General features: G+C 48.1%; 1 protein-coding gene across 1 annotated transcript; it reads left to right on the top strand.

Moving 5' to 3' along the window:
• The first annotated feature begins 38 nt into the window (after nucleotides 1–38).
• On the top strand, nucleotides 39–17,994 carry kiaa0586 (KIAA0586 ortholog). The gene is made up of 27 exons (XM_079752211.1): nucleotides 39–824; nucleotides 1,951–2,092; nucleotides 2,355–2,425; nucleotides 3,102–3,186; nucleotides 3,961–4,069; nucleotides 4,650–4,761; nucleotides 4,917–4,983; nucleotides 5,140–5,714; nucleotides 7,338–7,410; nucleotides 7,494–7,514; nucleotides 7,596–7,724; nucleotides 8,131–8,266; nucleotides 11,491–11,673; nucleotides 12,205–12,530; nucleotides 12,633–12,725; nucleotides 13,162–13,346; nucleotides 13,537–13,673; nucleotides 13,842–13,966; nucleotides 14,422–14,563; nucleotides 14,719–14,824; nucleotides 14,908–15,161; nucleotides 15,654–15,697; nucleotides 16,051–16,161; nucleotides 16,966–17,173; nucleotides 17,253–17,392; nucleotides 17,609–17,678; nucleotides 17,807–17,994. The coding sequence occupies exons 1-27, from the start codon at nucleotides 310–312 to the stop codon at nucleotides 17,893–17,895; spliced, it is 4,248 nt and encodes a 1,415-aa protein (XP_079608337.1). The 5' UTR covers nucleotides 39–309; the 3' UTR covers nucleotides 17,896–17,994.
• The last annotated feature ends 7,902 nt before the right edge of the window (nucleotides 17,995–25,896 follow it).

Raw genomic sequence — 25,896 nt, 5'->3', positions numbered from 1 at the left:
TACGGACACCGGAAGAGGTCGAGTTGTTGTCAGCAACAACTGCTGTCTGTTATTCACATGTTTCCTTGTCGCTTGAGGTAAACAATGTGTCCGGGGCCTAGAGTCTGAACATCGGGAGAATCCTCCGTCGTTTTCATATAGCCAGCTGAGGAGATCGTAGCGAGTTTGTTGTTTTTTTTCGTTACTTCTTTCTTTCTTCGTTGTTGGCGGAGCGGGAAATTTGAAAACATCGCCCCGCTCGGCTTCCGTAGCGCGACAACAACACGACGCCTCATCCTCAACGCAACACCTGTACGTTATGATGTCGTCATGAGGACGTTCTCCTTGGTACCGGGTGAGAGCGGCCAGGAGGACGTGTCCGCCTGCAGCTCTGATGCCGGAGACGTCCTTATCCGCTCGACCACCACAGTCCTGTCCACCCGATCCCACCACCAAGACCAGTCCAAACCCAGCCGCCCAGACCAGTCCAAACCCAGCCGCCCAGACCAGTCCAAACCCAGCCAACCAGACCAGTCCAAACCCAGACCCCCAGACCGAGTCCACCCAGGGACCAGGAAGGCTGGTCAGCGAGCACAGACGTCAAATAGGGACAAGCCAGGGACTAGTCGGTCGATGGTTGACCATCCAGTACTGACGAACCAGTCTCCTATACTGGTGGACCAATCTCGAGTACTGAAGGACAAGTCTCCTTTACTGGTGGACCATCCCCCAGTACTGACGGACCAGTCTCCAGTACGGACGGACCAGTCTCCAGTGGTTCTGTTTTCAGACTCAGCTCAGGAGGTTCTGACGGCTCACCACCCTTCCCAAGGCCTCCAACACAGGTACCTTCTACATCCCCTAGCTCTATACCGTCTGAATCATCCAGCCCTATAGCCTCTATATCACCTGGTTCTACTCTCTTTATCCTGGGTCTTTATACTCTACATCAGGGGTCAGCAACCTTTTCAACATGCAGTGCCCGTTTGACATTTTCTCGTTAATGAGTGTGCCTTAAGCAACAATATATTAAATATTAAGCTGAATAATAACACAGCGACCAAAAACATTTCCAGAAGACCTGGAATTGTACTATTTCCATATAGTCCACAATCATGCGTCAACATTTTAAATGTTTTTTTGGTTGTTATATTTGCAACATGGGTTTACAAGTTATACTTACATATCAGAAACATTCAGAAACTCATTCAAAAACATATTTGCACTGTGAGAAATGTAAAAAACGAGAATATATGAGAATGTAGGAGCATCCACATCAATATCTTTAAGACATGTACAGCTTTGCAAAACCATGTGAAGGCATTGCATACAGGCCACTTGCAGCAATATTTTAAATATTTTCTTCTCTATTACTCACAACATATGTTTAAAAACTTTTAATTGATCCCATTTCAGAACACTGCTTTCTGTAAATAATTTTTTGCACTGGGAGGAACATATTTGCACTGGGAGGAAATGCCCAAAATAGAAAAGTGCAAAAAAAACTGCAAAAGAAATAAATTGTAGCAATGATTATGCTGCCCCATTGTGCTGTGAAATTTTTTAAATAATAATTAAAAACACACTTTTCTTAAGTGTGCCAATGATTATGCTGCCCTGTGCCAGTGGTGGCACACGTGCCTAGGGTTGCCGACCCCTGCTCTACATCTTCTAGCTCAATGTCTCCTAGTTCATTACACTCTACATCACTTAGCTCTATACCCTCTATATCATCTGGTTCTACTCTCTAGACCCTAGAGCACCTGAATAGTTCAATGTCTCCAAGCTCTTTACACTCTATATCGCCCAGTTCTAAACTCTGAATCACCCAGCTCTATACACTCTACATCACCTAGCTCTATGCTGTACATTACCTAGCTGAGTCTAGATACCCTAGCTCTATACCTTTTGATAAAGTCTATGCATGGACGTATCCGATGACGTTATCCCAGGTGTCTGGTTTCTCCCCAGGTCCCACAGTGCCCCCAGGAGGCTAGAGGGGGAGGTGCAGTTCTTGGATCCAGTCCCTAACCTGGAGCCTGGCTGTCTGTCGTCATGCCAACAGGGAGCTGTTACCGCGGCGACCCTAGCCGCTACAGCGCCTCTGATCCAAGTAAAACATTCTGCTATATTGAGGACACTGTCTGTATCGTGTTTTAGATCAAAGCTTCTGGATTATTGTGTTTTGTTATAGTATGTTGTCTTGTTATATAGTGTGTTGTTTTGTTATATAGTGTGTTGCGTTGTTCTAGAATCTACATAGTGTACTTGAGTTATGTGGGAGTCATTTATTGCCCTTTGTATTGTTGTTGATAGTGTGTTGCCTTGTTAATGTGTGTGTGTGTGTGTGTGTGTGTGTGTGTGTGTGTGTGTAGGCTCAGAGTCAGTTGGAGTTCCGGGTTTCCCAGCTGACTGATGCTTTGAGGAGGCTCCAGGAGATGAACAGGTCTGTTGTAGGGGTTGTTTTGTGCAATTGTGTGTTGTGTATTTGTGGTTTGTGTCATTGTGTGTTGTGTATTGGTTGTTTTTGTGTTGTGCATTTTTGTTTGTGTCATTGTGTGTTGTGTATTTTTTGTTTGTGTCATGTATTGGTTGTTTGTGTCATTGTGTGTTGCGTATTGGTTGTGTCTGTGTTGTGTATTTGTAGTTTGTGTCATTGTGTGTTGTATATTTGTTGTTTGTGTGTTGTGTTTTGGTTGTTTCTGTGTTGTGTATTGGTTGTTTGTGTCATTGTGTGTTGTGTATTGGTTGTTTCTGTGTTGTGTATTTGTTGTTTGTGTCATTGTGTGTTGTGTATTGGTTGTTTGTGTCATTGTGTGTTGTGTATTGGTTGTTTCTGTGTTGTGTGTTTTGTCATTGTGTGTTGTGTATTGGTTGTTTGTGTCATTGTGTTTTGTGTATTTGTTGTTAGTGTCATTGTGTGTTGTGTATTGGTTGCTTCTGTGTTGTGTATTTGTGTTTTTTGTCATTGTGTGTTGTGTATTGGTTGTTTCTGTGTTGTGTATTTGTGTTTTGTGTCATTGTGTGTTGTGTATTTGTTGTTTGTGTCATTGTGTGTTGTGTATTGGTTGTTTCTGTGTTGTGTATTTGTGTTTTGTGTCATTGTGTGTTGTGGTGATCAGCCCTCAGGATGAGCTGAGCTGCAGAACGTCAGATCATCTGCTTCACAGACTGGAGATCCTTCAGAACCAGCACCTCCTGCTGCAGGTACTAAAGCTACTACTACCACTAGTACTAATACTAGTACTAATACTAGTACTAATACTGCAGAACCAGTATCTGCTGCTGCAGGTACTAAAGCTACTACTACCACTAGTACTAATACTAGTACTAATACTGCAGAACCAGTATCTGCTGCAGCAGGTACTAAAGCTACTACTACCACTAGTACTAATACTAGTACTAGTACTAATACTGCAGAACCAGCACCTGCTGCAGCAGGTACTAAAGCTACTACTACCACTAGTACTAATACTAGTACTAATACTAATACTGCAGAACCAGCACCTGCTGCTGCAGGTACTAAAGCTACTACTACCACTAGTACTAATACTGCAGAACCAGCACCTGCTGATGCAGGTACTAAAGCTACTACTACCACTAGTACTAATACTAGTACTAATACTGCAGAACCAGCACCTGCTGCGGCAGGTACTAAAGCTACTACTACCACTAGTACTAATACTAGTACTAATACTGCAGAACCAGCACCTGCTGCAGCAGGTACTAAAGCTACTACTACCACTAGTACTAATACTAGTACTAATACTGCAGAACCAGCTCCTCCTGCTGCAGGTACTAAAGCTACTACTACCACTAGTACTAATACTAGTACTAATACTAATACTGCAGAACCAGCTCCTCCTGCTGCAGGTACTAAAACCACTACTACCAGTACTAATACTAGTACTAATACTAGTACTGGTACTAACTGACTAGGAAAGCCGTAAGACTTCTAAAATTGATCTGTCCTCCAATCAGAGGCACCTTCTGGACTCCACCTGCAAGATGAGCATAGGCCACGCCCCCGTGACCTCTGACCCCCCCTCGACCCTTCACCTTTCACCTCCTGCTGCACCTCCTCACTCAGGTAGAAGAGAACCTGAAGGGCTATCAGGATAGTTAGTGAGATTACCACTAATATTAGATGTTTACTGACTAGTTTGGGATAATTTTACTAATGATATTAGTTGTTTATTGACTAGTTAGCGTTATTACTGCTGATATTAGATGTTTACTGACTAGTTTGATCAGGATAGTTAGTGATAATAATGTTAATGATATTAGATGTTTACTGACTAGTTTCATCAGAATAGTTAGTGATAATACTGTTAATGATATTAGATGTTTACTGACTAGTTTGATCAGGATAGTTAGTGATAATAGTGTAAATGATATTAGGTGTTTACTGACTAGTTTGAGCAGGATAGTTAGTGATAATAGTATTACTGATATTGGATGTTTACTGACTAGTTAACATCAACTGTGATCTCAGAAGAACTCAAAGGAACAGATGCATCAAAAGCTCTCTCTTTCAAACGTTTACACCAAACGCACGTTGTTACAGAGTTAATTACCTTTACTTAAAGTTACTGTGTGTGTGTGTGTGTGTGTGTGTGTGTGTGTGTGTGTGTGTGTGTGTGTGTGTGTGTGTGTGTGTGTGTCATCAGGTCAGGCCAGGCCCCTCCTGACCAATCAGAGAAGACCAACCAAACACATGACCAGCCATAGCCCCGGGACCTCTAAGGAAAGCAAGGACCTCCGGCCAGCAGGGACAAGGAGGTGAGGAGGAGGAGGAGTGGAGGAGGAGGAAATGATAGATGCTCACACAGTATAACATACTTATCTATAATAGACCATAGTAACAGCGTTGCCATAACAATAGCATCTGTTCCTGTTTGTTCTGTTCCTTCCTACATGGGCGTGGCCATCATCAGAGGAGTTTCAAGGGTTCCCATAGCAACCAGACGTGTTTCAGGAAGTCGGACCCAGCGGGCCAATCAGGTGAGGAAGGAACCATCCCTCTGACTAGGGAGAGCCAATCACAGCCCAGATAGAGACCAAATATACTGCACTAAAATGGGTCAGCTCAGACCGGCTGGCTGTCTGTCTGAGCTGTCTGTCTGAGCTGTCTGTCTGTGCTGTCTGTCTGTCTTCTAGGTGGGAGGAGGGCCTGTCCAGTCAGCCATCCTGTCAGCTCCTGGTGGATGTTCTCCAACCATGGTTCCCTCTGTCCCAGCACCTCCTGCTCCTCTCTCCGCTCCTCCTCTCTCTGCTCTAGCACCTCCTGCTCCTCCTCTCTCTGCCCTAGAACCTCCTGCTCCTCTCTCTGCTCCTCCTCTCTCTGTTATGGCACCTCCTGCTCCTCCTCTCTCTGCCCTAGAACCTCCTGCTCCTCTTTCTGCTCCTCCTCTCTCTGTTCTAGCACCTCCTGCTCCTCTCTCCGCTCCTCCTCTCTCTGTTCTAGCACCTCCTGCTCCTCCTCTCTCTGCTCCTCCTCTCTCTGTTCTAGCACCTCCTGCTCCTCTCTCTGCTCCTCCTCTCTCTGCTCTAGCACCTCCTGCTCCTCTCTCTGCCCTACCACCTCCTGCTCCCTCCGTGGTGCAGGAGGCGGCTCTGGTTCTCCGGGACGTCCGCAGACAGAGGAAGGTTCTGGAGGAGAACGTGAACGCCATGCTGAGAGCCCGCGACACTGAGGCTCTGCACCTTCAGCTGGACGCCCTGTCGGCCAACAGGTAGCAACACCTAGCCTGTAGCCGCTCACACCTAGCCTAACCTAGCCTGTAGCCGCTCACACCTAGCCTAACCTAGCCTGTAGCCGCTCACACCTAGCCTAACCTAGCCTGTAGCCGCTCACACCTAGCTTTCCCTAGCCTGTAGCCGCTCACACCTAGCCTAACCTAGCCTGTAGCCGCTCACACCTAGCCTAACCTAGCCTGTAGCCGCTCACACCTAGCTACACCTAGCCTGTAGCCGCTTTCACCTAGCCTGTAGCTGCTCACACCTAGCTACACCTAGCCTGTAGCCGCTCACACCTAGCCTAACCTAGCCTGTAGCCGCTCACACCTAGCCTAACCTAGCCTGTAGCCGCTCACACCTAGCTTTCCCTAGCCTGTAGCCGCTCACACCTAGCCTAACCTAGCCTGTAGCCGCTCACACCTAGCCTAACCTAGCCTGTAGCCGCTCACACCTAGCTACACCTAGCCTGTAGCCGCTCACACCTAGCCTGTAGCTGCTCACACCTAGCTACACCTAGCCTGTAGCCGCTCACACCTAGCTTAGCCTAGCCACTCACACCTAGCCTGTAGCCGCTTACACCTAGCCTGTAGCTGCTCACACCTAGACTATAGCCGCTCACACCTAGCTACACCTAGCCTGTAGCCGCTCACACCTAGCTTAACCTAGCCTCTAGCCACTCACACCTAGCTTTACCTAGCCTGTAGGCGCTCACACCTAACTTAGCCTAGCCTCTGTAGCTGCTGACACCTAGCCTGTAGACGCTCACACCTAGCCTGTAGACGCTCACAGCTAGCTCCACCTAGCCTGTAGCCGCTCACACCTAGCTACACTTAGCCTGTAGCCGCTCACACCTAGCTACACCTAGCCTGTAGCCGCTCACACCTAGCTTAACCTAGCCTCTAGCCGCTCACACCTAGCTTAACCTAGCCTGTAGCCGCTCAAACCTAGCTTAACCTAGCCTGTAGCCGCTCACACTTAGCTTAGCCTAGCCTCTAGCCACTCACACCTAGCCTGTTGCCACTTACACCTAGCTACACCTAGCCTGTAGCTGCTCAAACCTAGCCTGTAGCCGCTCACACCTAGCCTGTAGACGCTCACAGCTAGCTCCACCTAGCCTGTAGCCGCTCACACCTAGCTACACCTAGCCTGTAGCCGCTCAAACCTAGCCTGTAGCCACTCACACCTAGCCTGTAGACGCTCACAGCTAGCTCCACCTAGCCTTTAGCCACTCACACCTAGCTTAATCTAGCCTCTAGCTGCTCACACCTAGCTTAACCTAGCCTGTATCCGCTCACACCTAGCTTAACCTAGCCTCTAGCCGCTCACAACTACCTTAAGCTAGCCTATAACAGCTCACACCTAGCTAAGCTAGCCTGTAGCCGCTCACACCTAGCTTAACCTAGCCTGTAGCTGCTCACATCTAGCTTACCCTAGCATCTAGCTGCTATTATCTAGCCAACACCTGGCCTGTAGCTACTATCACCGAGCTAACCTGCTAAGCCTAAGCATACAGCAGTTAACAGCTAGCTTACCGACTAACTCTCAGCCTGTGTGTGTGTGTGTGTGTGTACGTGTGTGTGTGTGTGTGTGTGTGCGTGTGTGTGTGTGTGCGTGTGTAGGGACTGCAGCGAGGCTCTGAGGGTCAGGAGGACGGTGGACGCCTGGATCACCCGTCTGTCACGTGACCCCCAGGTGAGATGACGATGATGTCACGATGATGTCACGATGACGGGAGTTGGGGACGATGAGGTCATGTGATGATCTCCTCTGTGCAGACCTCCTCTCCTCCCACCGCTGCTCCTCGAGGAGGAGGAGGAGGAGGAGGGGGAGGGAGAGGAGGAGGAGGGGGAGGGAGAGGAGGAGGAGGAGGAGGAGGAGGAGGAGGAGGAGGAGGTCCCTCGCTGCCGGCCAGGAAGGCGGGGCCAAGGCCACTGGGCGTTCCCAGGCAACCAGGCGGTATCACGGCAGAAAGAGGAAGTAGGCGACAGCAGCCCAACGCCAGAGCAGTAAGCACTCAGGAACACTCACTCATTCACACTCACTCACTCACTTGCTCACACACACTCTCTCACTCATTCACACTCACTCATTCACACTCACTCACTTACACACTCACTCACTCACTCACTTACTCACACACACTCTCTCACTCACTCATTCACACGTTCACTCACTCCCTCACTCACTCACTCAATCTCTCTCTCTCTCATTCACTCACTGACTCACTCACTCATTCACTCACTGACACACTCACTCTCTCACTCATTCACACACACACACACACACTCTCTCACTCACTCACTCACTCTCTCACTCACTCACTCACTCTCTCACTCACTCACTCTCCCCTCCCCCCTCTGACCCCCCTCTCCCTCCCCCCCCCCCTATGTGTGGGGGCCGGCCGTGGACCAGGACCAGGCTCCAGCCAGGGGTCCGGGGCCCTCCTACAGGGGCGCCCTGAAGAAGACCCCCTACATCAGACCCCCCTCCCCGGGCCCCCCCAGACCCAGGGGCCCGGCCAGACCCCCACCGGTGGACAGCAGCCGGGGTGAGATGCCCTTCAGGGGGGGGGACCCCCAGAGGGTCCACAGGGTCCCAGAGAGCACCGGGGTCTACAGGACCCTGGTGGAGGGAGGGGTGTGTGCGTGCAGATGTGAGTGTGAGGGTGTGTGTGTGTGGCGTGTGTGTGTTGGTGTTTGTGTTTGGGTGTGTGTATAGGAAGAGGGTAACCCTCCTCTCCTCCTCTCCTCTCCTCCTCTCCTCTCCTCCTCTCCTCCTCTCCTCCACTCCTCCTCTCCTCTCCTCTCCTCCTCTCCTCTCCTCCTCTCCTCTCCTCTCCTCCACTCCTCTCCTCCTCTCCTCTCCTCCACTCCTCTCCTCTCCTCTCCTCTCTCCTCTCCTCCTCTCCTCCCCCACTCCTCTCCTCCACTCCTCTCCTCCACTCCTCTCCTCCTCTCCCTCTCTCCTCCACTCCTCTCCTCCTCTCCTCTCCTCCTCTCCCCCACTCCTCTCCTCTCCTCCTCTCCTCTCCTCTCCTCCTCTCCCCCACTCCTCTCCTCTCCTCTATTCCTCTCCTCTCCTCCACTCCTCTCCTCCTCTCCTCTTCTCCTCCACTTCTCTCCCCCACTCGGTGTTTCCCACAGGATTTTTGGGGGGCTCGCGATCTTCTAGAGGGGTCCGGGGGCAAGCCCCCCCCCGGGAGAAAAACTTGAACCGATTTAATTTAAATGCATCAATCTGGTGAATTTTGAGAACCAAAATATGACACATCAATTACTGACAAATGACTTACAAACTGCTGGTACTGATATGAATGTTGATGACACATGAAGGGTCACACTAAATGGGGTTGAGGAGTTTTCAGAAAGCATTTAAGAAAAGATTGAAACAAAAACAAACACAGTGCTGAGCCTTTATACTCATTTCCCTGCGCTCTGTGTTCTCATTTACATTTACATTTACATTTAGGGCATTTAGCAGACGCTTTTATCCAAAGCGACTTACAATAAGTGCATTTGTTACAATAAGTACATTTGTCATAAGAAGTGAAACAATACGTCGCTGTCGGTACAGTAAAGACGTTCATAGAACCAAGTGCAAGTATTACAATCGCTAGGCTAACCCATTCCCCGTGTAAAGCAGCGATAGCAGCTACTGTAGATGCTACACAATTAAGTACCTTGAATAAGTGCAATGTACAAGTGCCAGGACGTACAACATTCAATGGTGGCTGTGCATTGGTTTCTATGCAGAGTCGAGATGAACTCTGAACAGGTGAGTTTTGAGTCTTTTGCGGAAGCTGGTGAGCGACTCTGCGGTCCTGACATCGATAGGGAGCTCGTTCCACCACTGAGGTCCCAAAACAGAGAAAAGTCGTGACTTTGCTGATCGACCTTTGCTTGCTCTTAACGGGGATCGAGCTGGGGTGTGTGGCTTTACTAATGCTTGGAGGTAGGCAGGGGCAGTTCCATCGACTGCCTTGTATGCCAGTACCATCATCTTGAATCTGATGCGAGCTATTACAGGGAGCCAGTGGAGGTCTCGGAAGAGGGGGGTTACATGTGAGAACTTTGGTAGGTTGAACACGAGGCGCGCTGCCGCATTCTGGATGCGCTGCAAGGGTTTAATCGCAGAGGCAGGGAGTCCAGCCAGGAGCGAGTTGCAGTAGTCGAGGCGGGAGATGACCAGTGATTGGACTAGAAGCTGAGCTGCTTCCCTTGTGAGGAAGGGCCGGATCCTGCGGATGTTGTAAAGTGCAAATCTGCAGGATCGGGCCACCGCAGTGATGTTTGCGGTGCAGCATAACTGATTGTCCAACACTACACCAAGGTTTTTGGCAGTTGGAGAAGGAGATACAGTGATGTTCTCAACAGTGACCAGTAAGTCCATGTGTGGGCAATCTTTCCCTGGTATTAGGAGGAGCTCAGTCTTGTTGAGGTTAAGCCTCAGGTGATGGGCAGTTGTCCAGGTGCTGACTTCTGCCAGACATTCAGATATGCGTGTTGCAATCAGGGCTTTGTCAGATGAGGGAAAGGAGAGAAATAGCTGAGTGTCGTCAGCATAGCAGTGATAGGAAAAGCCGTGGGATGTAATTACAGAGCCCAGAGATCTGGTGTAGAGGGAGAACAGAAGAGGCCCCAGTACCGAGCCTTGAGGGACCTGTATCAATGCTCTGACTCTCACACCTGGAATGCCCCATGCACATGTGGACAGAGAGCCGGCCGGGGGGGGGGGGGGGGGGGGGGGGGTCCCTAACCTGTTTGCCATTTCCTCTCTTATCTTTGGCCGCCTATCTTATCTTAATTAAGGTAATCCTAACTGTTCTGTCAATCCGATTTTTGGATCGGAAATAGTCAGGTTATGTCTGTTTCTGCACTCAGAATGTGCATGAGATTGATAGAACGCGTTACTTTTAACGAGACTGTTGATAAAGGATCTTTGTTAATAACAGCAAGCTAGTAGCACTAGTACTACGGCCATGGCAGGTATTGGTAAAAAGAGGAGCAATAAATTAGTAAAGTAATTCTTCCACCAAATTCAAATTTAAATGTCTTTGCAGGCGATAAAATGAAATAAAATACGGTCAGGAAAATGTACCACATCATTATGTGTTCTCGGTAGCCTTTCAGCCATCACGTGTCTGTTGTGATGTTCCTCTTCCTCATTGTCAAACAGACCCACTAGCAGTGCTGCAGCCATCTCTTTCAGTTATTGACAGTTATTTTGTTAATAACTTTGACAGTTAACTTAGGATAGTTCTGTAATGGCTAAGTGCCCATCTTAAGTTAATACAGGATTTCTTCCTAAGTTAAGTTAGGAAACCTCCGTCTGTAGTACCAAAACCCCTAAATGCCCTCCTATCTAAAGATAGGATAGGATCTCAGAGTTAGGAAGTTTCTGGAATGAGGCCCCAGGAATGTGAGGGTAACCCTTGTTTCCCCACTCCTCTCCTCCATCTCCTTTCCCACACTCTGTGGTGGCTACAAGCTCAATGCTGTCCAGACTGTCTCACACCAGGACCAGGGCGCCTGCAGGGAGAAAGAGGGATGGAAAAAGAGAGCAGGAAATGGCTATTAAACACTTTGCCCTTTTCTACACACCGACATCTGTTGCGTTTCTCTGCTAATCTCTCTCTCTCTCTCCTGTTCTCTCTCTCTCACTCTGTCTCACTCTCTCTCTCTCCTGTTCTCTCTCTCTCTCTGTCTGTCTCACTCTCTCTCTCTCCTGTTCTCTCTCTCACTCTCACTCTCTCTCTCTCTCTCTCTCTCTCAGGAGTCCAGATGAAGTCTATTAAAACTCAGACCGATCCATCTGCCACTCCCCCACGGTTGCCGAGACAACCGGTCCAGAACGCCTGCAGCCAGGCCCCCGTTACCCACGGCAACCAGCGCTCCCAGGACAGGGCCCAACGCTGGCTCCCCATGGCCGTCCCCCTTGGTCAGGAGCTCGTAACTGGTTAGTAACTAGTACTAGTAACTAGAATAACCTTAACTAGTACTAGTTATTATACTCATGTTACCCATTACTGATAACTAGTTGTACCACATATTAGCGAGTAGCAATAACTAGTTATTACCCATGTTTGTTAGTACCAATAGTTAACCATATTAACTAATATTAATAACTAGTTATTACACATGTTAGTGAGTAGCAATAACTAGTTATTAGCCATGTTTGTTAGTACTAATAACTAGCTAACCATATTAACTAATACTAATAACTAGTTATTACACGTTAGCGAGTAGCAATAATTAGTTATTACCTATGTTATCAATAACTAGTTATTAACCATATTACTAGTTATTAACCATACTATTCAGTTGTTAACCATAATAACTAGTACTTATAACTAGTAATTACCCATATTAAATAGGACTTATAACTAAGGATTAACCATATCAACTCGTTACTAGTTATTAACCACATAATATTGTAGTGGTTAGGTAATGTTAACTGGTTAGTTAGTTTAAGGTGTTTTTTTCTCAGGGCTGTCGTCCAGACGACCGCTGATACAACATCCAGAGACGTCCAACATGGCCGCCACGCACCTAACCACTGGATCCAACATGGCGGCCATTGAAGTCCCCAGTGGATCAAACATAGCGGACATTGAAGTCCCCAGTGGATCCAAAATGGCGGACATCGAAGTCCCCAGTGGATCCAACATGGCTGCCGTGGAAGTCCCCATTGGATCAAACATGGCTGCCGTGGAAGTCCCCTGTGGATCAAACATGGCTGCCGTGGAAGTCCCCTGTGGATCAAACATGGCTGCCGTGGACGTGTTGAATCAGAGAGCAACAGCTGAACTACAGGTGAACTAGCCTGCTCAAATCTTCCTACTAGCCTGCTACTAGCCTGATACTAGCCTGAGGAAACAACATGCTGGAGTAATCTCAGTAATTGTTGACTTTCAGATCGTCACAGAAAGAAGTGATGATGAAGAGGAGGAGGAGGAAGAGCTGCTCTTCCCAGGAACGGGTTTCCTCTCTGTAGTGGATGTTGTTCAGGTAACTGGATTTAGCCCCCCTCACTAGAGCTCACCCCCCCCCTCACTAGAGCTCACTCCCCCCACTACAGCTCACCCCCCTCACTAGAGCTCACCCCCCCCCTCACTAGAGCTCACTCCCCCCACTACAGCTCACCCCCTCTCACTAGAGCTCACCCCCCCCCTCACTAGAGCTCACCCCCCCTCTCACTAGAGCTCACCCCCCTCACTAGAGCTCACCCCCCCTCTCACTAGAGCTCACCCCCCTCACTAGAGCTCACCCCCCCTCTCACTAGAGCTCACCCTCACTAGAGCTCACCCCCCCTCACTAGAGCTCACCCCCCTCACTAGAGCTCACCCCCCTCACTAGAGCTCACCCCCCTCACTAGAGCTCACCCCACCAGGCCACTATGACCACTCGCAGACCCCATGCTGATCTCCTCCTCCTCCCCCCCCAGGAGGACAGTGTTCAGGAGGAGCAGGCCATCGAGGTCTCTGGACGTCGTTCCCCTCCTGCTGCTCTCTACCATGGGCCGGTCTTCCCCCCCTCCACCTCCGCCGTCCCTCTCCCTGCCCAGGACCAGGCCTCCGTTCTGGGCCTCATCCAGCGGGGAGACGCCCTGGAGAACCGGCTGCTGGAGTGGTGAGTCTCTGTCAGTGTCTCTCCCCCTCTGTCGGTCTCCCTCTCGGTCTCTCTCCCTGTGTGTCTCAATATCTCTCTTTGGTCTCTCTCTCTCTGGTCTCTGCTCTCTGGTCTCTCTCTCTGGGCTCTCTCTGGTCTCTCTCTCTCTCTGGTCTCTCTCTCTCTCTGGTCTCTCTGTCTCCCCCTCCAGGGTGGAGCAGCAGGTGATGACCAGGGTCATCTGTCAGTTGTACAGCCCCCCTCCCCCTGACCCCGCCCTCAATGAAACGAGTGGCCAATCAGAGGCTGAGGAGGAGAGCGTCTCATCGGTGTCACACCATTCACCCGGTGAGGCTTCACCCATGCATCTGTCTGTCTACCTCTCCAACCGTCTACCTGCCATCCTGTCTGCCATCTGGATGTTTGCTTCAGCAATAGTGTGTGTGTGTGTGTGTGTGTGTGTGTGTGTGTGTGTGTGTGTGTGTGTGTGTGTGTGTGTGTGTGTGTGTGTGTTAGAGGGCCGTGCTGTTGTCGGTTCCCCTCTGCTCCGCCGGTACGTCAGTGAGGTTCTGGTGGAGACCGGGACCCTGATGCTGTCCCAGAGAGACCCGCCGGGACCGGGACCAGGGGCAGCAGAGCAGGTACACACCCCCTAGTCTGTGGTTCTGTCTGTCTGTCTGTCTGTAAATTCTGTCTGTCTGTCTGTGGTTCTGTTTGTGTCTGTGGTTCTGTCTATCTGTCTGTGGTTCTGCCTGTCTGTGGTTCTGCCTGTCTGTGGTTCTGCCTGTCTGTGGTTCTGCCTGTCTGTGGTTCTGCCTGTCTGTGGTTCTGTCTGTCTGTGGTTCTGTCTATCCGTCTGTGGTTCTGCCTGTCTGTGGTTCTGCCTGTCTGTGGTTCTGTCTATCCGTCTGTGGTTCTGCCTATCTGTCTGTGGTTCTGCCTGTCTGTGGTTCTGTCTATCCGTCTGTGGTTCTGCCTGTCTGTGGTTCTTTCTATCCGTCTGTGGTTCTTTCTATCCGTCTGTGGTTCTGCCTATCCGTCTGTGGTTCTGCCTGTCTGTGGTTCTGTGGTCTGATAGGTTGTGTTGGTTCCACAGCTGCTGGTCTCCACCCCAGCTCCGACCCCAGTACCCAGCCCAGTCCGGGACCCGGACAGTCCCCAGACACCCCCTCTGCAGACACCCCCCCCCTCCGGACCCCCCAGCCCGGAGCCAGCAGAACCCTGGCCCTCACACACAGGTTAACACACACACACACACACACACACACACACACACACACACACACACACACACACACACACACACACACACGTACACACGCGTACACACCCACACACACACATTCCACGTCAGCCAATCAGCTTGTTTCACCATAGCCTCCTGTGTTCTTAGTGGCTGACGTGGAGCTGGTGGCCACGCCCACCCCCACCCCGGAGCCACGCCCCCTGGACGACGACCCGCCTATCCTTGCTGAGGGGACCCCCGACTCACACTCACTGTGAGACACACACACACACACACACAGACACACACACACACACACACACACAGTGATAATGTGTTTGGTGTTTTGTCTCTCAGGGTGAAATCTGCATCAGAGGGGAACTGCCCCCTCCCCCCTGCTCCTCCCCCTGCCTCCCCCCCGGCCCTCCCCCCTCAGGGCCGCAGTGTGTGTAGTAGTACTGCTGGTAGTACTAGTACTGCTGGTAGTACTAGTACTGCTGGTATCAGCCTGAGTACCAGCAGCAGCAGCCTGGTGGCGACCGGGGCGGCGGAGCCCGCAGTGAGACACATCTCAGAGGGAGAGCTGCTGGTCAGCTGCTGCTACCCCACAGGTGAGACAGGTACACACACAGGGAGACTGGGACACCCACTGGGAGACAGGGACACACAGTAGAGACAGGTACACACAGGGAGACAGGTACACACACAGGGAGACAGGTACACACAAAGGTGAGACAGGTACACACACAGGGAGACAGGTATACACAGGGAGACAGGTACACACACAGGGGAGCACCACTCAGGTGAGACAGGTACACACACAGGTAGCACCACACAGGTGAGACAGGTACACACACAGGAAGCACCACACAGGTGAGACAGGTACACACACACAGGTAGCACCACACAGGTGAGACAGACCGCTAAATGCACACAGAGACCCAATAGGTCAGTGATATTACCCTACACATACTAACTGTCTGCTGGCATATCTGTCCATCTCTCGTCTGTCTCTCACCTGTCTGTCTGTCTTTCTCTCTCGTCTGTCTGGCTGTCTCTATCATCCGTCTTACCTACCTGTCTGTCTGTCTGTCTGTCCCTAGAAGACGGCAGTTTCTCCAGTTCTCTGCGGGAGCTTCAGGAGATGGTGAGACAGCTTCCTCTCCGCTATCGTGACATCATCGTGACCTCATCGTGACATCATCGTGACATCATTGTGACCTCATCGTGACACCATCGACACCATCATGACATCATCGTGACATCATCATGACATCATCGTGACCTCATCGTGACATCATCATGACACCATCGTACCATAATCATGACACCATCGTAACCTCATCTTGACACAATCGTGACACCATCGTGACACCATCGTGACCTCATCGTGACCTCATCGTGACCTCATCGTGACCTCATCGTGACACCATCATGACATCATCGTGACATCATCGTGACACCATCGTGACATGTGTTCAACATTCTGCTCCTCTCCAGGACTACGACCCTCCTAGTGAAGGACAGGTCGGAGGTCATGACCCCACGCTGACCCTGCTGGCCAGGATCGACCAGGAAGTCACACTCTCTGAGCCCCGCCCCCAACCTGAGGTAACACACACACACACACACACACACACTAGGGCTTTGACTCCGTACTTCGTTCTTCGAATATAATTTGAATATCAAAAAATAAATTAATATTCAAACGAAATTAGGCAGCCCTTAACATTCGAACCTGTTACGGGCATTATTTTTTGTAAATGTCTTTGCTTGAACGTTGTTTCCAATTCAGATTCCGAGGCTTTTTCACGCCTGGTGAAGTTGTGAATCACGAGCTCATTAGCAAGGCTATTATTGTTCATCTGGGCTCCTGAAGGTGGCGTTGCGTCCTGGTTTGCGCCAATTTTGTATTCTATCGATATCCTCCTCGGGGTCTGCGTCAACACCGACAACAGACCCCGAGGAGAAGATCGATAGGTACACTCCTGACCATTTCAAAAGCAAAGTGTGGCGCTACTTTGGTTCGAAAAAATACAGGGGAAAAGAACCGTAACGATAAAGTAATATGTCGAATATGTAGGACCAAACTCTCATACCACGGGAAAACCAGCAACTTGAGAGCCCACCTGGCTACACTACATCCCGGCAAGCTGCAGAAACACTGCCCTCTGGTGGACGAAACATATACAACTTAAGTTTTATACCATACCGGTCTTACTGAAGGCATTTAATGGTCAAAATATTATTAATCAATATTCGAATATTAATAATAATAAACAAACAACTTCGAATATGATTTTTTTGGCAAAAGCCAAAGCCCTAACACACACACACACACAAAGCTCCTGTTACCTCTGAGACTGCGGTCTAGGTGATGTGACCTGATGACCTCTGACCTCTTGTGTTCTCCAGGGGTCCTGGGGGGAGGAGGAGGAGGAGGGGGAGGAGGAGAGCATCGGGGAGGTCAGGGAGGGTCACACATCCTCCCTAGCGGAGCCCCGACAACAACGGACTACAAACTCCCAGAGGACTACAAACCCCAGCAGGAGTAGGAGGGGAGGAGGAGGAGGAGGAGGAGGAGGAGAAGGGGAGCAGGAGAAGAGCGACAGCGCGACGGCAGGTAGGGCGACCCCAGACCGGCGGCCCGCGGCTCCGGGACCCCCGGGGTGTGACACGCTGTGGTTCTGCTGTGTTCCCAGGGTTACGCTACGCACCGACCAATCAGGGCCCGGTAACCATGGGAGACCTAAAGGCAGAGCCAATCAGTGAAGCTGTGATGAACTCCTCGCTTCAGACCGACCAATCACACTCACCCCCACCGATGGAGAGCACACCTAAGGTCACACACACACACACACACACACACACACACACACACACACACACACACACACACACACACACATTGTTGTTCCCAACACAGTTGTCCCTAAACCACGCCCCTGCATCTCTGTGATTGGACAATCAGTCCCAAACAGACGGTTGTTTAAACTTTCATAATATGATTATTATATTACTATATATGATGTCCTGTCTAACAGCTGTGTGTTATCAGTCCTCCAGGCCTCTAGAGGCTCTCAGAGCACAACCTACCCTGGTGAGACCCTATGACCCCACCCTGCCAGGTACACACACACACACACACACACACACACACACACACACACACACACACACACACACACACACACACACACACACACACACCCCTCAGTAGACGGAATTCCAAGACGTGTGTTTGTGTGTTGTGCAGGGGAACAGGAAGTGATGCGTGGCCGCAGGAAGCTTCAGGTCCTTTTTCCCTCGCTGATCGACGAGGAAGAGGAGGATGAGGATAACTGATGATGTCATCGGCCAGAGGAGAAGGGGGGAGGGGGCACCTTTTACTACTCAAACAAATAATGTTTTTATTTTATATTTTCAAATAAATGCTTGTCTAAATTTGACGCTTAACTGATGATGATCGTTCTGTTCTGGTAATCTCAGAAAAACATTTTAATCTGTTTAAAGTTAATGCTCGAGAACTGAATAGTATTTGAGGAAACAAATGTGAACATATTGACCTTCGTAACGTGTACATCTATGCATAGAATGAACACATCCCTCCATGGGCTGCAGACTGACCACAGGCTCAGACCTCCTGCATTCATGACCTCAGCAGCAAGGTGACTTCAAGAGAAGAAGAGGAGGAAGAGGAGAAGGATGAGAGCAAGAGTAGAAGAGAGGAAGAGTTAAGACAAATTCACTTACTCTCAGGGGAGGAGAATCATTACTTGCAAGATAAGAGATAAAATGTTATCACTGCGACATTTTAGGTTGTAAAGCGGGGATTAAAAGTTATTTCCTGGCTCATCAGCTAGGCTACCTGCTTACCGCTTGGCTCCGCCCGACCACCCACCTAATGGGCCATATCGCCCCTGATGAGTTGCACTTTGAGCTCATTAATTGGAGGGTTGAGTGTTGAATGAGTGGAGAAGACAGAGTACTTCCTCATCGTGATGCGTGCCTTTTCTCACCGGAGGTCCACGATCAGGTAGGACATTCGTGTTGCTTCTTACTCTTTTGATTCAGATAGATGGATGGAGAGATAAAGAGATGGATGGAAAGATAGAAAGATAGGATCCTATCTTGCCATCCATCCTTCGCCTTCGAAGGTTTCTCTATTCATCTCGAGGGGATTACAGCCAGGGTTCGAGTTAGGTGGGAGCTGAGCTCCTATAGAGCTCGGAAGTCCCGCTCCTTCCGGTGGTCCTCATGGGACCTATGAGATCGTAAAATATGAATGGGTTTCAATGCAGAGAAAGAATTATTTTCTGGTCCCAGTCTATGCCCCGGAAAATGAATAATGAATGAATAAATAAGATAAGATAATATAGCCTTTATTGTCATTGCACAGTCGCCTATACAACAAAACTTGGAGTGCCAACTGAAGGTGCATTACACATACAAAAAACAAGACAGAAATAACAAGAAAAACATTTGGAAGAAGACAAGGACAGGCGAGGTGAATACTAAATATAAAATATAAAAGGCCGTAAGCATATTGCACTTTATTTAAAGTGAGGTATATGTGTCTGTTTAATGTTTTATGAGTGTTAAGTGTCCTGATTGCCCAAGGAAAGAAGCTGTTGTTCAGTCTGTTGGTTCTGCTCTTCAGGCTCCTGTACCTCCTACCAGAGGGCAGTAGGCTGAGCAGGTGGTGGCCAGGATGGAGGTGGTCACGGATTATCCTTCTTGTTCTTGAGATGCATCGAGAGCTGGCGATGTCATCCAAGGAGGGCAAGGGAGAGCCAATAGTTTTTTCAGCTGACCTTATCACCCTCTGCAGCCTTTTTCTGTCCGCCACTGTGCAGCCAGCATACCACACAGTGATGGAGAAGGCCAGCACACTCTCGAAGGTGGAGCGGTAAAAGGTCACCAGCAGCTTCTCCTCCAGTTTGTTTCTCTTGAGTACCCTCAGGAAGTGGAGTCGTTGTTGGGCCTTCTTCACCACCGCTGATGTGTTAGCTGACCAGGATATGTCCTCAGAGATGTGAGTTCCCAGGAACTTGAAGGTGGAGACTCTCTCCACACAGTCACCATTTATGTGGAGAGGGGCGGGGGCAGCTCTGTGCCTCCTGAAGTCCACTATAACCTCCTTTGTTTTTTTGTGTTAAGGGTCAGGTTGTTTGCAGCACACCGCTCCACCAGCCGCTGTACCTCATCCCTATAGGCCGACTCGTCTCCTCCGCTTATGAGCCCCACCAGTCGTATCATTGGCGAATTTGACTATTGTGTTGGTGGGGTGGGTGGGGAGTACAGTCATGTGGGTAGATGGCTTACAGGAGTGGGCTCAGCACGCAGCCTTGTGGAGCACCCGTCCTGAGCATGAGGGTGGAGGAGCTGTGGGTGCCAATTTTAACAGACATCATTATTGCCTGTCTTCAAAACTTGAGAGCCCTGTAAAAGTTTAGGCATTTGCTTTGTGAAGCTGTCCTGTAAAACTAAACATTAGCCTTCTGAAAAAATCTGGAAATTCTTCATGAACAGAGGCAGAGGGAGAGGAGCAGTGAGGAGGACGATGGAGGTATGATAATTGCTCACATTAACGTTAACATTAATATTTATGCTGGTCATAGCCAACAATTGCTAGTTTGATGTGCTGTGATTTAATCAATGGTAGCCTATAATCTACAAAATCTGATTGGGCTATATTAAAAGTCACTAAAAGTCAGTATGAAGGCTTAGTATTTAAGCTACAAAGAACTGCAGTATTGCCAGGATGACTGTAGGACCCTACGGTAAATTCAATAGTTTTATCATTAAAAAAAGAAAACCTGTAATAGGCTATCTGACTGGTTGGTGGTGGTATTGTATTTATCAATTTTGCCTATTCAGTTTTGTCTATAGTGAAAAAGGCAAGCTTCCCTGTTAAGAAGGAAAGCCTATAAAATACATGCAGTGAGTATACTTAGGCCTATGTGGATGTTGCTGGCTAGTGGCTGCTACACTAATTGAGGGGCAGGGAGGAGGAGAAGAAGGAAGAGGAGGAGGAGGAGGAGGAGAAGGAGAGATGGAAGAAAGAGCACAGGCTGGGCAGTCCAGGGCCAGGCAGGGGGAGGAGGAGGAGAGAGACAGGCAAGAATCGGATGAGGACATGATGGGGGCTAGACGTAAAACTATTCAGAATATGGAGAAGCATATCTGTGACCTAGGAGAGATATATTTTTAGTCCATGTCGTTCTGCCAAACTTATGCTTTTTCCACACAGCTTGTAAATAAGCATACATGTGAATTTTAGATTTGACCATCTTGTTAGAGTTTGTCAGTTGTAGAGTTTGTCTAAGGCACAACTTTCCTTAAAGGGCGCATCCTGCATAATACTGGTTTAGATAAAAAGGTGAAGGTCATAAAGAGGTGTGGGTCATGAAGAGATTTTTTTTTTTTTGTTTGTTAGTTACTTTATTTTCCTGAAATACTTATTTTAAATGTGGATTGAGTTTGAGGTAGCTACGAATCTGTAAAGCTCTTGGTCTAGCAATGCCCCTGGGATCGTTAGTGATGGCCCCGCCTGACCACGCAAGAGGCAACTCATCATTGGATGAGTGTCGAATGGGCGAGGCTAATTTCATCAAAAGGTATAGTCGCACTGACCCCATCAGTGCACCTGTTTCCTAGTTGTCGTGTGCGTCTGGGTTCATCAGAGGTCTCAACTCAGGAGGAAAATTATCTTGTTCTTTCCTATCAGGTAGGCCTAAAAGCAGTCTCAAACCCATTGGTATCGCTTGCGTTCATCAAATAAAATAACGACTGAGCTACCGGTTATTCTACATTAGAGTTTAGTGAGCTGAGCAACCGGTTAGGCTAGTGAATGCCTCTCCCAACCAGAGACGGTGTCACATAGGCTTTGCCAGTACCCATTGCCAGTACTCACTGAATGTCGATTGTCCAATGGACATGTTTTTATTTGTCTCAGTGTGCTCATAGAAGGCCGATCAAAGTTGTGTTTTTTTTCTTTTACTGCCAGCAAGTACAAAAAACAGCAAACTAATGTTATGTATAGGGCGGGCTAGCCCTTCCGCGATTAGACCGTAAGTGAAAGCCCGGCCTGTCTAGGCACGGTGCGAGTTACAACATTGTCGATGGAGGTGCTTAAAAACAGGAAAGTCAATCTAACTCAAGGCCGCATGGTCCGCCATTACGAACATGGTCCGCCATTACGAACATGGTCCGCCATTACGAACATGGTCCGCCATTACGAACACGGTCCGCCATTACGAACTGAATGTCGACGCTGCACTTCGTGTTCATTGGATTAGCATTGGGGCATCGCCCTCTGAACCAGAGCCAATCAGAGAGAATTGCCTGGCTAACTGCATAGCTACTGGCTAGTGTGTGTGTGTGTGTGTGTGTGTGTGTGTGTGTGTGTGTGTGTGTGTGTGTGTGTGAATAGCTGTACTATGTACAAAGGACTGCATATTGCACGCCATGACCGACTTGTCGATCTGATTTCCAGCAATGTTAAAGAAGTATTTCTAGAAAATGTGACCATGTACAAACATTCACGCATCATGCCGGAATGGTTTAACAGCTCTATTGATGTGTTTTGTAACATCCCAAATACCCATGATGTTGTGTTTCTAACAGAGACAGAAGGGAAGTGCTCTTACTTGAGATAGGCTGTGTGTTTGATCTGTACATGGAAATTGCTTTCAACGATAAAATGGTTAAATACCAGCCCATTCTGGAAAAACTAAGGGACCTACCAGTGCAAGCTAATAGTGTTTATTTTTGGCAGCTTGGGGCATGTCCACAACCGTGTTTTCAGTGGGTTACGGCTGGCAGGGGTCTCAAGCAGAAGATCTAAACAATTAGCAAAGTTCTGCTCCATATCAGCAGTGATAGGCAGTCTGGCCTGATGTTTTTTGTACCCTTGAACAAAGACCTATCTCATCTCTGAAATATTTGAATCCTGTCTCTTGTAATGGGATTGGTGGATTCAAATAAAGAATTAAAATGTGTGTGTGTGTGTGTTTCAGAAATGCCTGCTGTCGCTTCCACAATAATGATGGAGGTTGGTCAGGATCAAGGAAAACATTCAAATTTTGTCCAGAGTCATCTGACGACATTGATTTCTATCATCAAGAAGGAGGAATTCATTCTGATCCTCTGTCTCGAGAAACGGATTATAACTTTGGAAGAATACAATGGCCTGGTAAGACTCTTCTCCCCTCCCTGACTGATATTTTGTTAAGTGTAAACATTATTTATGCCTTTTAAAACATGAATCTGTTTATCTTTATATTGAAATGGTAAGATTACATCCTCGGCGATAGTTTATACTTTTGTTTACGGTCGACAACTTTTGTTTATGGTCAAGCAATGACGTCACGAGGGTCCCACAGAGCCCCCTGGTTAACCTAGTGGCCAAGTTCCCATTGGAGATTTGATGATGCTTTAGCCTTGGTCACGTACTCGCTAGATAAATTGATTTGGGTTTAGTAGAATGCCCAGGGCCCGGTTTCCCGATAACGTCCGCTATGAAGACTCATACGTTTAGACTTATCAAAGTTGTTTACCTCTATAGGCGTGGTTCCCGAACGGTGTCTTGGGAGTCTTCTTAGGAAACACTCCTTACGTCTTTCGGAAACGGTGCTGTCCAGAGAGAATGTGCTGAAACCACTTAATTAAGTTCACTTGTTGCTTATAATGGTTTATTCCTTTCCCAGTATCATTTCCTTAATTTAGAAGACAGTTTTGTCATTTTTGAATTGTAAAATAAATACAATCATTTTTTGAAGTTGCGAGTTTTTGAAATTATTGGAAGCGAGTCGAGCAGACCTCGCCTGCTGTACCCACGGCCAAAAATAAAGAACAGCCGAGACAACATCCTTAATTCAAACATGCCGTTTAATTTGGCCTCAATTGGCTACGGATGTGAACTCGAAATTAACAATTAAATAACTTGGCCTATCCTGCTAACCTGCATGTCTATTTGAATAGACATGCCTGCTACGCCACATATCACTTCCTTCCGGAAGTTCCGGAACACTTGAATTAAAACCATTAGTGAAACACAACACTGCCAATGTGGCAGTTCCATGCGCAACTGGGATTTCTAAGGGTTACTGTACAGTGGCGGCGACTAGCGTCTGGAGCTGAAACATCAATACGGTAGAGCTAAGAAGGTTCTACGAGTGCTTCAGACCAACCTTACCAACGAACGATGTACGAAAAAGAGATTTGTAGCAAAGAACGTTTTGGGAAACAAGATGTTAAAGTAGAACTTAAAGTAGAGGTTAAGAATGACTTAGCGTTAAGAAGGCTTTAAGAAGGTTTCGGTAAACCGGGCCCTGATTCATTTAAAAAAACACCAGACGTCTCTAGCTAACTCCCAAATCATTCTGTGCCCCCATGAATGGTGTGTTTCCATCTCTCCCTGTATGTCTACGACCCCCATGTTGATCATTTGCCCTTTACTTTATTGATTTGCTTTAGGCCGGCACTGATTGGATCAGCAATCTATTGGTGAATCTTCTTAACAAAGGAGAGGAAGCATGTCAGAAGTTTGTCTCTGAGGTGCTGAAAAACCAAATGGTTGAAGAGAACTTCCCCAGGCTTGAAAGGCTGAACTGGACCTTGTTGGACTCCAAGCCAGAGCCAGAAAGAACCTCCATGCCAGGCCAGGGCCCAAGGTGTCCACACACACACACACATGCACAGTGTTTTAAAGGGTTAAATGGTTTGTCTCCTTTAACCCATCCCACTCTAAGCACCTTGTAACCGCCGCTTGATGCAGACCGGAGAGGAGAGACAGACCGGAGTTTGGAGGCTATCGGGCTCCTGGATCTTCGACCACAGTGAATGATTTCACCCCCCCACAGGTTAATGCAAGCACAGTTCCGCACAGCACGTCTAGCAGAAATGTTTATGCTCTCTATATTGCTCAATTTACTTTTTAATCAATAGTGTCAAAGTGACAAGGGATTCAGAATTCCACTAGACAATTAGAATTTATGGACATCATTTTTTCACCAACTAAAGTGACATGAGGGTTTAGGAGTATCGATAGTACGATTCTTGTAACGGTAGAGAGGAAAAGAGCTGAAGTCTGTAGTGTCTTCAAGTTATCACTAGACGCCTGATTTATGCTCACTTCTCCCTTCTTGTTTTATTAGAGCATGTCATATGGGTCTGTTGTGACTGAGCAGCAGCAACAGAACGGAACCTTAACCATGCAGCAGAACCTTGATGACTTCCAAAGAAGTGGTGAAGGAGTAAACGAAGGGAGGAATATGTCTTACCTGTCTGTAGATCTAAAGTAGTAAAACAAGTTTGGTGCTGCGCCACTGCCATCATTGCTAAATTAAGTCTATTATCTTGCTGATATGTTAAACATCTAATAAACGTGTGGCTGTGTGTAGTAATTGCAGCTTATATGTTTGATCCTGCTCCCATGTGGCTGTGGCTAACCCCCCCATCCCACTGCATTTCATTAAAGATTTAATGCTGTTTTGAATGATGACTGACCAACAATCGTTTTAAAACATAAACGAGAGAGGAGCTTACTCCGTCTGACTCAGCTGAGAACCTTGCTTTCCATGATCCATGATTGTTTTAAAGGGTTAAATGTTTTTTCTCCTTTAACCCATCCCACTCTAAGCACCTTGTACACTCTGCTTGATGTAGACGAAGAGGAGAGGAGAGACAGCCCGCAGTTTGGAGGCCATAGGGCTCCTGGATCTTCGACCATGGAGAATGATTTCACCCCCCCACAGGTAAATGCATGCACAGTTCCGCACAGCAAGTCTAGCAGAAATGTTTATGATCTCTATATTGCTCAATTGGTCGAGTGGTGAAGGAGTAAAAGAAGGGAGGAATATGTTTGACTATTTGGAAGATCTACTATGGGTCATAATTGAAAAATTGCGTTTTAAGTTTAGACAGGGGAAATCAGTGGATGTTGAAGGTGGAATTGGGCCAAATCTTTACGATAAAGTATTGTTTCGCATATGTTTTCTTTTATTTGATTTAAGAAAAATGTTTTTATTGATTATCACCAGTGTTGGGACTAACGCGTTATTAAGTAACGCGTCACAGTAACTACGTTACTTTTGCGGTAACGAGCACTGTAGCTAATTACTTTGTCAAAATCAGTAACGCGTTATCGTTACTGCGATTTAAACAGGCTCGTTACTCGTTACTTCACGTGCATAACCCAGGACTACAGTTTCCGTGGTGGACGTGAAGCGAACGTGAGTCACGTGACGCAGCGACGTGCAAGTAAATGAATTAAAACAATGGCGGAAGTCGACGACGGTCCAGGCGTTGTATTTCTCTCATGGAAATATGCACATTATTTTT

Source organism: Pollachius pollachius, assembly GCF_949987615.1.
Source record: "Pollachius pollachius genome assembly, chromosome: 15".
In the NCBI taxonomy this organism is placed as follows: Eukaryota; Metazoa; Chordata; class Actinopteri; order Gadiformes; family Gadidae; genus Pollachius; species Pollachius pollachius.
The sequence above is the reverse complement of the archived record's forward strand: the minus strand, read 5'-3'. Positions and strand labels throughout refer to the sequence as shown.

Bases quoted from the DNA above. Each gene is read 5' to 3' on its own strand.
- kiaa0586 (XM_079752211.1), top strand. From the start codon at position 310: ATGAGGACGTTCTCCTTGGTACCGGGTGAGAGCGGCCAGGAGGACGTG. The intron at 7,725-8,130 runs GTAAGCACTCAG...GCCGTGGACCAG, and splicing joins AGCAGCCCAACGCCAGAGCA to GACCAGGCTCCAGCCAGGGG. The intron at 17,393-17,608 runs GTCACACACACA...GTGTGTTATCAG, and splicing joins CGATGGAGAGCACACCTAAG to TCCTCCAGGCCTCTAGAGGC.